Source organism: Sapajus apella, unplaced genomic scaffold, assembly GCF_009761245.1.
Source record: "Sapajus apella isolate SASKATOON/1434 unplaced genomic scaffold, GSC_monkey_1.0 scaffold15, whole genome shotgun sequence".
Classification (NCBI taxonomy): domain Eukaryota; kingdom Metazoa; phylum Chordata; class Mammalia; order Primates; family Cebidae; genus Sapajus; species Sapajus apella.
In genome coordinates this window covers 10,920,730-10,933,311 of record NW_022436955.1, presented here as the reverse complement: position 1 = coordinate 10,933,311, position 12,582 = coordinate 10,920,730, and the positions used below count along the sequence as shown (strand labels likewise).

At 43.4% G+C, this 12,582-nt stretch overlaps 1 protein-coding gene across 5 annotated transcripts in view; it reads right to left on the bottom strand.

The window, feature by feature from the left end:
• Positions 1-12,582, bottom strand: part of LRRC36 (leucine rich repeat containing 36) — a 57,302-nt gene that overhangs the window by 4,495 nt on the left and 40,225 nt on the right. For all 5 annotated transcript variants that reach the window (XM_032284235.1, XM_032284238.1, XM_032284239.1 and 2 more), the window contains 4 exons: positions 9,070-9,368; positions 4,885-5,050; positions 2,783-2,928; positions 1,257-1,380 (listed from right to left, as the gene is read on the bottom strand). In XM_032284235.1, coding sequence (XP_032140126.1) covers positions 1,257-1,380; positions 2,783-2,928; positions 4,885-5,050; positions 9,070-9,368 — 735 coding nt within the window. The remainder of the gene's footprint in view (positions 1-1,256; positions 1,381-2,782; positions 2,929-4,884; positions 5,051-9,069; positions 9,369-12,582) is intronic.

The window sequence follows — 12,582 nt, the reverse complement described above, 5'->3', positions numbered from 1 at the left end:
CAACTCTATAGAGACTAAATAGATATGGTATATTGCTGTGATATTGTAGAAATGCCTATACTATGAAATTAATAACATTAGGATGTAGAAATCAGGTCTGTGATTACTTGGGTCAATAGCAGGCAAAACTGACTACACAAAGGTATGAAGAAATTTTCTAGCAATGTTCTGTATTTTGATTGAGATCAGACTTAAAATGTGTGCATCTAATTGTATGTAAAAGGTTTTTTAAAACCAGGACACAGTTTTATTATTTATTATTATTTTTTGAGAGGGAGCCTTGTTCTGTTGTCCAGGCTGGAGTGCTTGGCTCACTGCAACCTCTGCCTCCCGGGTCAAAGCAATTTTCCTACCTCAGCCTCATGAGTAGCTGGGATTACAGGCACCTGTCACTATGCCCGGCTAAGTTTTGTATTTTTAGTAGAGACAGGGTTTCACCATGTTGGCCAGGCTGGTCTTGGCCTGAGTTCAAGTGATCCGCCTGCCTTGGCCTCCCAAAGTGCTGAGACTACAGGCGTGAGCCACCGCACCTGGCCTATTTTTATCTGTGTTTTCTTGAGACAGGGTCTCTCTTGCCCAGGCCAGACTGCAGTGGTGTGATCAAGACTTACTCTAACCTTGAACTGCTGGGCTCAAATGATCCTTCTGCCTCAGCCTCTTTGGCTCTATAGGTACACACCAGTGCCTGGCTAATTTCTTATTTTTTATAGGGATGGGATCTCACTATGTTTCCCAGACTGGTCTTGAGCTCCTGGCCTCAAGCAATCCTCCCACCTTGTCCTCCCAAAGTGCTGGGATTGCAGGTGTGAGTCACTGCACCTGCCCAGCCACAATTTTAAATTTGGAGTTAAAAATATACAGAGAGGTAAGGTAGAAGAAAATATACCGAAAACACTAATGGAAGTTATTGCTGGATTATGGGGTTATATTTTCCTTGTGTTTTCCAAACTTTCTACAAAGAACATGTTCTTACTGCTATAATCACAAAAACATGTGTCATTCTCAAAATTAATGGCAATAGTAACAACATTTGTACATGATATCCACTGACAAGAGCTTCATCTGGTAACTCAAGCCATCTGCATTACAATTCTCTGAGGCAAGATGATTGTTTCCGTTAACTGCCAGGAAAACTGATGACCAAGTAGGCCAAAGGCAGCCACATGAGCTAGCATGATGAAGGTTACTAAATGGGTCATCTATAAACAAACAGTTGTCTTGAGAGGTCCCATCTATCATGGCTTTCCTCAACTTACCATAAGTATGTGACTGTTGCCCGCTCACAATTGAGATGGCAGCACCTTCCTCCAACTGTTGAATTTTTTCTGACAAAATGAGGTTTTCCTCCAGCACTCTGACCAGTTTTTGCTTCAAACTTTCCTTTAGATCAGAAAACAAAATACAAGTACATTAAGAATCTGACATTCTAGGCCGGGTGCAGTGTCTCACCCCTGTCATCCTAGCACTTTGGGAGGCCAAGGCTGGTGGATTACCTGAGCTCAGGAGTTCAAGATCAGCCTGGGCAACAGGGTGAAACCCAGTCTCTACTAAAATATGAAAAAATTAGCCAGGTGCGGCAGTGTGTGCCTGTAATCCCAGCAATTTAGGAGGCTGAGACAGGAGAATAGCTTGAACCCGGGAGGCGAAGGTTGCAGTGAGCCAAAATAGTGCCACTGTACTCCAGCCTGGGTGACAGAATGAGTTCCCTTCCAAAAAAAAAAAAAAATCTGACATTCTAAGGCATGTTTATAGAACTGAAAGCTCTTTACCTCTATTTAGTGATAAACTTAATGGAAGTCAGCGTCTCTTTCTCACTAAAGTTTTAATTTATTGGTAAATACAACTCAAATGCAGTAAACAAATTTATCACATGGACTAGCAATCTTTCTTATGAGTTATCTACTATTGCAGAACAAATGGTCATTTTGACAAGTAGCCAGCATTCTTAGTCAACTATCTAAAGTTTCTAGAACTGAACTTGGTGTCTGAAAATCCTTTAATGTTAAGAAAAGCAGCCAGGTACAGTGGCTCATGCCTGTAATCTCAGCAGTTTGGGAGGCCAAGGTGGGTGGATCACCTAAGGCAGGAGTTCGAGACCACCCTGCCCAAAATGGTGAAACCCCGTCCCCACTAAAAATACAAAAGTTAGCCAGGTGTGGTGGCAGACACCTGTAATCCCAGCTACTCGGGAGGCTGAGGCAGGGAGAATGGTTTGAACCCAGGAGGCGGAGGTTACAGTGAGCCAAGATGGCACCACTGCACTCCAGCCTGGGTGACCAGAGTGAGACTCTGCTTCACCACCCCATCAAAAAAAAAAAAAAAAAAGGAAAGAAAAGAGAACAAAGCATGGGGATATGTCCTTCTTCCTCTCCTGGAGCCAGTAGGCTGATGCTCTAGAATGGACCCTGGCCCCTGGTTCATGTCTCTCACCTTCATTAGAAGGGAGGAAAAATAATCCCAGATACATTTGCTGGGATCAAACCAGAACCTTCAAGAATATGATCCTGAACATTTCCACTCTAGGGTGTTTTGGAATTTTTGTTCATTTGTTTCTTCTCATTTTGAGTCTTTCTTTAGAATTTTTGGATTAGGGTTAGAATGAGGGAGTCATCCCTGCAGAATTTCCAAGTTGTCCCTGTTCTCTCAAGTTTTGTATTCCTGCTATGCCCACACTTTTGCCATGTTTTGGTTAGATGTTTGTGGTGATGCTGATCATTAGGGCACAGATATGTTCTTGTCCTGCTGCTCTGTTTTTTTCTAAAGGAATATGAGAGGGGCATACCATGTCATTAGGGACCAGCTGCCCAGCCTCCTTCAGTTCAACCTCCCTCCTGCAGAAGGCTTTCGTCGTGTCTTCAGGATGTGAGCGATACCTCGGCTGAGAAGGAGCCGGGACTACCAAAGACAGAAGCAAATCTCGGGCAGGACCTGCCAAAAATTCAGGATGGGCACATGGGCCAATCTTAAAAGCTAAAGCATAGCATTCCCAGTGAGTAACTACCAGCTCTCTGGATCAAGTAGGGTAATCTAATATCTCCTTTTTACCAGAATTTAGTAAGTGACTGAGAGAGGTGTTTTTAAGAGGACAAGAAATTATAGGCCAGGCACAGTGGCTCATGCCTATAATCCCAGCACTTTGGGAGGTCAAGGTGAGGGGGAATCACCTGAAGTCAGGAGTTTGAGACCAGCCTGACCAATATGGAGAAACCCGTCTCTACCAAAAGAAAAAAAAAAAAAAATAGCCATGCTTGGTGGTGGGTGCCTGTAATCCCAGCTACTCTAGAGGCTGAGGCAGGAGAATTACTTGAATTTGGGAGGTGGAGGTTGCAGTGAGCCGAGATCATACCACTGCACTCCAGCCTGGGCAACAAGAATGAAACTGTCTCAAAAAGAAAGAAAGAAAGATAGAAATTATATCCTATGGAGAAATATCAGCAGCCCCTTGTGAGTGCATGATTTCTTAATCATTGTTTCGTGGCCCTGGGGATAATTTCCTAAAAATGGAAGCAATAGGTCAACATGGGAAGGAAAATAACTGTGTTAGGATTTCCTCTTCTGTATGTCCCTTTAGACTTGTTTTTTTTTTCCCCTAAGGTAGAGTCTCGCCCTGTCACCAGGCTGCAATCTCAGCTCACTGCAATCTCCACCTCCTGGGTTCAAGCCATTCTCCTGCCTCAGCCTCCAAGTAGCTGAAATTACAAGTGTGCACCATCACACCCAGCTAATTTTTGTATTTTTAGCAGAGACAGGGTTTCACTATGTTGGCCAGGATGGTCTTGATCTCCTGACCTCGTGATCTGCTCACCTCGGCCTCCCAAAGTGTTGGGATTACAGGTGTGAGCCACTGCGCCTGGCCTAGACATTTTTTATGTGTTTTTTCCCCCCAACCAAAAAATGCTAACTCTCCTCAATTTTTTTTCCCCAATATTTTTTAAAAGTTGTTTTTCAAGCCCAAGAAACTTTCAAGCCTCTAGGTTCCACCCCCACCCCCGAGACAGAGTCTTGCTTTGTTGCCCAGGCTGGAGTGCTATGGCATGATCTTGGCTCACTGCAACCTCTGCCTCCTGGGTTCAAGCAATTCTCCTGCCTCAGCCTCCTGAGTAGCTGGGATTACAGGTGCACACCACCATGCCCAGCTAATTTTTGTATTTTTAGTAGAGATGGGGTTTCACCATCTTGGCCAGGCTGGTCTCGAGCTCCTGACCTTGTGATCCACCCACCTCAGCCTCCCAAAGTGCTGAGATTACAGTCATGAGCCACTGCACCTGGCCAAGTTTCTAGTTTTTACTTAAACTTTTACCACCCCCAAAAGTTCCTTATTCTTCTATTAAATAGCCAGTAAACATGTTAAGGATCAAAAAGAAAACAACAACAAATAAATGCATGAAGCCAACATTTACAAAACTGTTTTCCACCATGTTTCTAAAAAAGAACCACTAAAGAGAGTCCAGGTAATTTACTCATTTGAGTTTTTCAAATCATAACATTCTAACAGTCATCTCAAAACTCTGATGATCAAACCCAATTTCTGTTGTATTCATTATTGGCACTTTCCCAAGGATCATAAAATCTTAGAAAAAATTAATATAGTCACTAATTTACACATCTGGTTACTCTCTATATTACCAAAAACTACCAAAAATTCACAGAAGGAACAAAACGATCATTATAAAACAACTGGAAAAGGTGATGCTTCTTTAAAATAATGAAAAAGAATATAAGAAAAATGCAGACTTGTTAACTATGGTGTCTCTAAGATGTTTCAGGATGCGATCATGAGAACAACTTTTCTTGCAAGTGAAGCGGGCTAAGTGGCTTTTAGCAGAACACAGAGCAGAAGCGAAGTCCAGCTCCTCTCCAGGGACAGAGAATGCATTCACTTACCGAGAAATTTCTTGTTGAGGAGGAGGGAGCCGGAGCCATTCCAGTGCTTATCCACAAGCTCCAGGAGCTGTCTGAGGACAGTGGCCACATGGGGGGTTCTGGCAGAGATTGGGGGACTGTGGTTTCCAGGCAAACCATGCAAACTATCCAGGTCACTAGAGAGAGGCTCAAGAGAAAAAAAAAAAAACAAAAAAACAATAAGAAAAATAAAACCCCAACCATTTGTCATTCTTTTTTTTTTTTTTTTTTTTTTGAGATGGAGTTTCGCTCTTGTTACCCAGGCTGGAGCGCAATGGCGCAATTTCGGCTCACCACAACCTCCGCCTCCTGGGTTCAGGCAATTCTCCTGACTCAGCCTCCTGAGTAGCTGGGATTACAGGCACGCGCCACCATGCCCAGCTAATTTTTTGTATTTTTAGTAGAGACAGGGTTTCACCATTTTGACGAGGATGGTCTCGATCTCTTGACCTCGTGATCCACCTGCCTCGGCCTCCCAAAGTGCTGGCATTACAGGCGTGAGCCACCGCGCCCGGTCCCCCCATTTGTCATTCTTACACAATAAGGGAAGTAAGAATTTAGACATTTAGATTTTTTTAAAAGTAAAAAGATGATTTCATCTTTCAGTTTGGATTTGAATGGCATTTATGCCCAAGACAAAAACATAAGATATTCAAGGATAATTTCAAGGTAACAGTATCTTCTATCACAATTTTTAACAGAAATTTTCAGGCTAGGCACAGTGGCTCACACCTGTAATCCTAGCACTTTGGGAGGCCGAGGTGGGCAGATCACTTGAGCTCAGGAGTTTGACACCAGCCTGGCCAACATGGTGAATCCCCGTCTCGACTAAAAATACAAATATTAGCCAGGCATGGTAGTGGGCGCCTGTAATTCCAGCTTCTCAGGAGGCTGAGGCAGGAGAATTGCTTGAACCCGGGAGGGGGAGGTTGCAGTGAGCCACGATTGTGCCACTGCTCTTAAGCCTGGGTGACAGAGCAAGGCTATGTCATAAACACACACACACACATACACAATAATAATAGAAATTTTCAGAAGAAAATTAAAAATTTGTTATTTGACACCTACATCTATGGTTCAATGTTATATAACAGAAAGATTAAATTGCAGAACATTTAAAAAATAGTTTTTTATAAAATAAATGGAGGAGTAATATAATAAATTATAACTCAAAGTAAGCTTATATTCAATATATTAATATATAATAAACATAAATATTCTATAATATTTACGACAGGGTCTTACTCTGTACCCAGGCTAGAGTGCAGTGGTGTGATCTTGACACACTGCAGCCTTGAACTCCCGGTTCAAGCGATCCTCCTACCTTAGCTTCCCGAATAGCTGGGACTACAGGTGTGCATCACCATGCCTGACAAATTCTATATTTTATTTGTTTATTTATTGAGATAGAGTCTCACTCTATTGCCCAGGCTAGACTGCAGTGGCATGATCTCTGTTCACTGCAACCTCTGCCTCCCAGGTTCAAGCAATTCTCGTGACTCAGTCACCAAAGTAGCTGGGATTACAGGTGTGCACCACCATGCCCAGCTAATTTTTGTATTTTTAGTGGAGATAGGGTTTTGCCATGTTGGCCAGTCTGCTCAAAAACTCCTGGCCTGCCTGGAGTGATCTGCCTGCCTAGGCCTTCCAAAGTGCTGGGATTACAGGCATAAGCCACCATGCCTGGTTATTTTGTTGTTGTTGTTGGTGGTGGTGGTGGTGGTGTGTATGTGTGTGTGTGTTTGAGATAGAGTCTTGCTCTGTCACTCAGGCTGGAGTGCAGTGGCCTGATGTTGGCTCACTGCAATCTCTGCCTCCCGGGTTAAAGTGATTCTCCTGCCTCGGCCTCCTGAGTAGCTGGGACTGCAGGTACATGCCACCGCATCTGGCTAAGTTTTTGTATTTTTAGTAGAGACGTGGTTTTACCATGTTGGCCAGGCTGATCTCAAACTCCTGACCTCAGGTGATCTGCCTGCCTTGGCCTTCCAAAGTGCTGGGATTACAGGCATGAACCACTGTGCCGGGCCCAGGCCTGCCTTAAAGAACGAAACAAGGCTGGGCGCGGTGGCTCACGCTTGTAATCCCAGCACTTTGGGAGGCCGAGGCAGGTGGATCACGAGGTCAAGAGATCGAGACCATCCTGGTCAACATGGTGAAACCCCGTCTCTACTAAAAATACAAAAATTAGCTGGGCATGGTGGCGCACGCCTGTAGTCCCAGCTACTCGGGAGGCTGAGGCAGGAGAATTGCTTGAACTCAGGAGGCAGAGGTTGCGGTGAGCCGAGATCGTGCCATTGCACTCCAGCCTGGGTAACAAGAGCGAAACTCCGTCTCAAAAAACAAAACAAAACAAACTTAAAAAATGCTTAAAAATTTTTGGAAATTTTCTGACTTACACCTTTCAGAAATTAGAGTATATTTCTTTTATACTCAGCAGCTCTCTTAAAGCTTTCCATAAAGAGAAAAATAATGTCTAACAGAAAAAAAGAAATAGGAGTTTTTAAGGTCTAGAACAGCACATTGAAATTTTAACATTTACTTATTTATTCTTTTTTTTTTGTAGAGAGAGGGTCTCCTATGTTGCCCAGGCTGGTCTTAAACTCCTGGCTTCAAGTGATCCTCCACCTCGGCCTCCCAAAGCATTGGGTTTACAGGTGTTAGCCACAGTATCTAGCCAGATTTTAACAATAGAACATGAAATAGAGGTTAAAAAAATTTCCTAGAGCATGTCTTACTAATATAACATCCCAAATATGCTGTTTCTGGATCTTTACTCTAAATACATTAACACACAGTTAGTGTTCTTGTCTGGTAAAATAGGCGTGTGGGACTGAGACTAAAAAGAGGCCAAAAAACTAAACAAAACATTACAAGACTGCCCCCTTTGGTGCACAAAAATTATAGCTACTTCCAAAGTTCTGAAAACTGAATAGAAAGTCTTTAAAGAGTAAAAAAACAAAAACCCTGTAAACCCACCCCAATATGTAAGATTTCCAACAACTGAAAAATAAGTAACTAGAAATGGCTGTTTTTGACCAAGATCTACTGCTTCCTTACAGGGCAGTAAATGATTAATTGACAGATGGTTTCTATGGCAAAGGTTCTTGGGTCCAAGGGAAGAGAGGACCCTAAGAGCTGGGGTTCCTCTGACCACATGGATGGATCTTCCTCATGATGGAAGTAGAGCCTGGAGAAAAATGAACATTCAAACAGACAAGAAAGGAGAGTGGAAGGCATTCTCCTTGAGGGATGTATGCAAAGGCTGGAGCAAAACTTAAGAACTGATAATGATAAAGTTTTATTGTATGACACTATCATACTATGAGATTTTGTAAAATGAATTATATGTATACTGTTTATGTGGGACAGATTCTTGATTTTTCATTCTCTGAACTACTTTCAGCTAAAAATTCTTTGGATAATCTAATTCATCTTCTGCTTGCTGTTACATTGGGAAAAAAATTTAAATCATTTTAACTTCTAGACAGAAAAGCAAAGCAATGCTTTTATTATTATTATTTTTTATGAAACTGAGTCACTCTGGCACCCAGGCTGGAGTGCAGTGGCACAATCTCGGCTCACTACAACCTCTGCCTCCCAGATTCAAGTGAGCCTCCTGCCTCAGCCTCCTGAGCAGAGTAGCTGGGACTATAGGCGCACGCCACCACACCCAGCTAATTTTTGTATTTTTTTAGTAGAGACAGGGTTTCGCCATGTTGACCTGGCTGTTCTTGAACTCTTAACCTCAGGTGATCTGCCCACTTGGCCTCCCAAAGTGCTGGGATTACAGGCGCACACTACTGCACCCAGCCTAAAGCAATGCTTTTATACGAACTATTTCAAGTTAGTCATGTGTGGCAGAAGCAAATGTGTAAATATGATGAGGCTGTAAACATATATACTACAAAGATCAGTCTTGAGCTGGAAGTAGATCAGGGACAGTTCTCCCTGTGATAGAAGAGAGAAAATGGCAGGAGTGGAGGAATGACTTTCCCAATGGCAGAAGACTCAAAAGCATTAACCTGGCAGTATTAGCCACCAGCCTCTGAAAATCTCTTTGAACTTTTAGCCCTGTTGGTCAGAACCACCTCCACTCCTAACAGAACCCTTATTCTGGTCTTGAACCTGACATGTTTCTTGCACAAACACAAACAAGCCAACACTTGCCTCGCTGCCTGTAGCATCTCGGAAACCATGCTTGGGATTCAGGTTGGCAAGAATATTGTCCTTCCATTTGAATCCTCTCTTCGATGGGCTTAATGACCTCTTGGTAAAAATCTCTCTGTCTTCTGAAGTCCCAGGAGACAAGAGCAGTGTCTGCAGAGGAGTTGCCCTGTTTCCCAGGACAGCGTTGTTTGAGACAGAACCGTGTGCTGGTGTTAAATCGCCGAAGCTGGTGGATAATTGTTGCTCTACATTGACGAGTAAAGCAGGGTCACTATTAAAATGGGTTGTGGCATACAGATCTGTGGAGGAAACAGGCTGAGAGATGAACCAGCCCTCTGACTCCCTCATGTCTCACTTCTACCCATACCTGGCCTGTACTCCAAGGGTCATAATAACCACTCCCTAGCATATACCATCAACTCTCTGACAAAACTCCAACTCTGATGGCTGGGCGTGGTGGCTAATGTCTGTAATCCCAGCACTTTGGGAGGCTGAGGTGGGTGGATCACAAGGCCAGCCTGGCCAAGATGGTGAAACCCTGCCTCTACTAAAAATACAAAAATTAGCTGGTCATGGTGGCGGGCACCTATAATCTCAGCTACTCCAGAGGCTGAGGCAGAGAATCGCTTGAACTTGAGAGGTGGGGTTGCAGTGAGCAGAGACAGCACCACTGCACTCCAGCCTGGGTAACAGAGCAAGACTTTGTCTCAAAAAAAAAAACCCCAACAAAACCCAAACCTCCAACTCTGGTTAAATCCAATCGTCCACATGTTCCAAGCCTACATCAGAGCAGGGGAACATAGCCGGAGAACAAAATGCATCTGTTCTGACCTTTCTCACTTCAAACTCATGACCACTATTGTAACTGCACTCTTAATGGTGCCTAGTTCTTCTAATTTTTTTTTTTTTTTTTTTTGAGAGAGTCTCACTCTGTTGTCCAGGCTGGAGTGCAGTGGTACAATTTCAGCTCACTGCAACCTCTGCCTCCTGGGTTCAAGATATTCTCCTGCCCCAGCCTCCCAAGTAGCTGGGTCTATAGGCATGCACCACCACACCCAGCTAATTTTTGTATTTTTAGTAGAGATGGGTTTTCACCATGTCAGCCAGGCTGGTCTTGAACTCCTGGCCTCAAGTGACCCACCGGCCTTGGTCTCCCAAAGTGCTAGGATTACAGGCATGAGCCACCATGCCCAGTCTCTCCCAATAGACTCTGGCCAATTTACTCTTCTATTCTCTGAGACAAATATTTCACATCTCTCTTCAAACTTCCAACACTTTCTCTTCCCTCCTTACTCCCAGATCCCAACCTCCTTTATTTCACGGAGAGGCAATCAAAGAAAACATCTAAGTGATTACACCGTCAAATCTACCAACTCACCTGTATTTGTATTAATAAATTATCTGCCTGTCTTCTTACAATAGATGAACTATCTGTACTTTTATCTAAAGCCAGACTCTCCACTGGTGGACTGGATTCCATTTTCTTATAATGGTCCCTTTTCTCCCTGGCATCATTAGTTTTTCCTCTACTAGATCATTTCTACCAGGATCTCCTTGACTCCGTCCCATCTCCAGCTATAGTTCCATTTCTCTGCTTCTATTTACTATAAAACTCCTTGAAGGGGTTGATATGGGTTGGCCATGTCCCCATCCAAATCTCATCATGAATTATAGCTCCTGTAATTCCCACATGACATGGGAAGGACCTCGTGTGAGGTAACTGAATCATGGGGGTGGGTCTTTCCCATGCTGTTCTTGTGACGGTAAGTCTCACAAGATCTGATGGTTCATAAAGGAGAATTCCCCTATATAAGCTCTCTTGCCTGCTGTCATGTAAGATGTGACTTTGCTCCTCATTCACCTTCTGCAATGGTTGTGAGGCCTCCCTAGCCATGTGGAACTGTGAGTCAATTAAACCTCTTTCCTTTATAAATTACCCCATCTTGGATATGTCTTTATTAGCAGTGTGAGAACAGACTAAGGGTTGTCTGTATTCAGTAACTCTACTGCCTTGATTCCAATATTTTCTTTTCTTTTCTTTTTTTTTTGGAGATGAAGTCTAGCTCTGTTGCCTAAGCTGGAGTACAGTGGCATGATCTTAGCTCATTGCAACCTCCGCCTCATGGGTTCAAGCGATTCTCCTGCCTCAGCCTCCCAAGTAGCTGGGACCACAGGCTTGTGCCACCATGCCCGGCACATTTTTGTATTTTTAGTAGAGACAGGGTTTCACTATGTTGGTCAGGCTGGTCTCGAACTCCTGACCTCATGATCCACCCGCCTCAGCCTCCCAAAGTGTTGGGATTATAGGCATGAGCCACCACACCTGGCCCAATTTTTTCTTAACTTCACCTCAGTGAGGCTTTCATTCTCATGCATCTCCTGAAACTGTTCACTAATGTCTCCTTCATTGGCAAATACCATAATCACTTCTCAGTCCCAGGCTCCCTCCCTCCCTATCAGAAGCAGCATTTGACCTAGCACTGATCACTCCCTCTTTCTTGAAACACATTCTTCACTTGGCTTCCAGGATATCACTTCCTCTTGGCTTTTTCCTCTGTATCTTACTAGATGCTGTTTTCTCACTCCCCATGATGGTTTCTCTTTATATATTTCTAATTGTTGGAGGGCTCAGGACCAGTCCTCAGATCTCTTTTCTATCTATATTCACCCCTTCAGTGAGATTTCATCCAGTCTCACAGTTGTACTGCCACTTCATACACTTATAATCTCTAAATTTATATTTCCAGCCATACCTATACCTTCTTCCCTAAACTCTGGACTAGTATGTCCAATTACGAAATTGGCATCTCTGGAAAGTTTTAATAAGGCACCTGAAACTTAAGATATCTAAAACCCAACTCTTGATATTTATCTCAAAATCTGTACCTCCCATTCTTTTCCATCTTAGTAAATGAAAGCTCCATTTTTCCATTATTCAGAGTAAAAACCATGGAATCATCATTGACCCTCTTTCTCCCACACTTCATGCTGGATCCATCAGCAAACTATTGGGTGTCCTCTTCAGAATACATTCAGAATCTGACTACTTCTGACCACCTCCACTGCTATCTGTCTAACCCAAGCCATCATCATCTGTTATGTCAGTTCCAATCTCTTAAAGCATTAAAAAAAATTTTCTGTCCTTGCTCCCCATAGTCTATTCTCAACCCAACATACACAGTAATTCTTTTTTTTTTTTTTTTCAAGACAGTGTCTTGCTTTGTCACCCAGGCTGAAGATCACAGAACTTGGCTCACTGCAACCTCTGCCTCCCGGATTCTAGGGATTCTCCTGCCTCAGCCTCCTGAGTAGCTGGGATTACAGGCATGCGCCACCACATCCAGCTAATTTTTGTATTTTTAGTAGAGACAGGGTTTCACCATGTTGGCCAGGCTGGTCTCGAACTCCTGACCACATAATCCACCTGCCTCGGCCTCCCAAAATGCTGGGATTACAGGCGTGAGCCACTGCACCAGGCCCACAGTAATTCTTTTTTTTTTTTTTTTTTTTAGA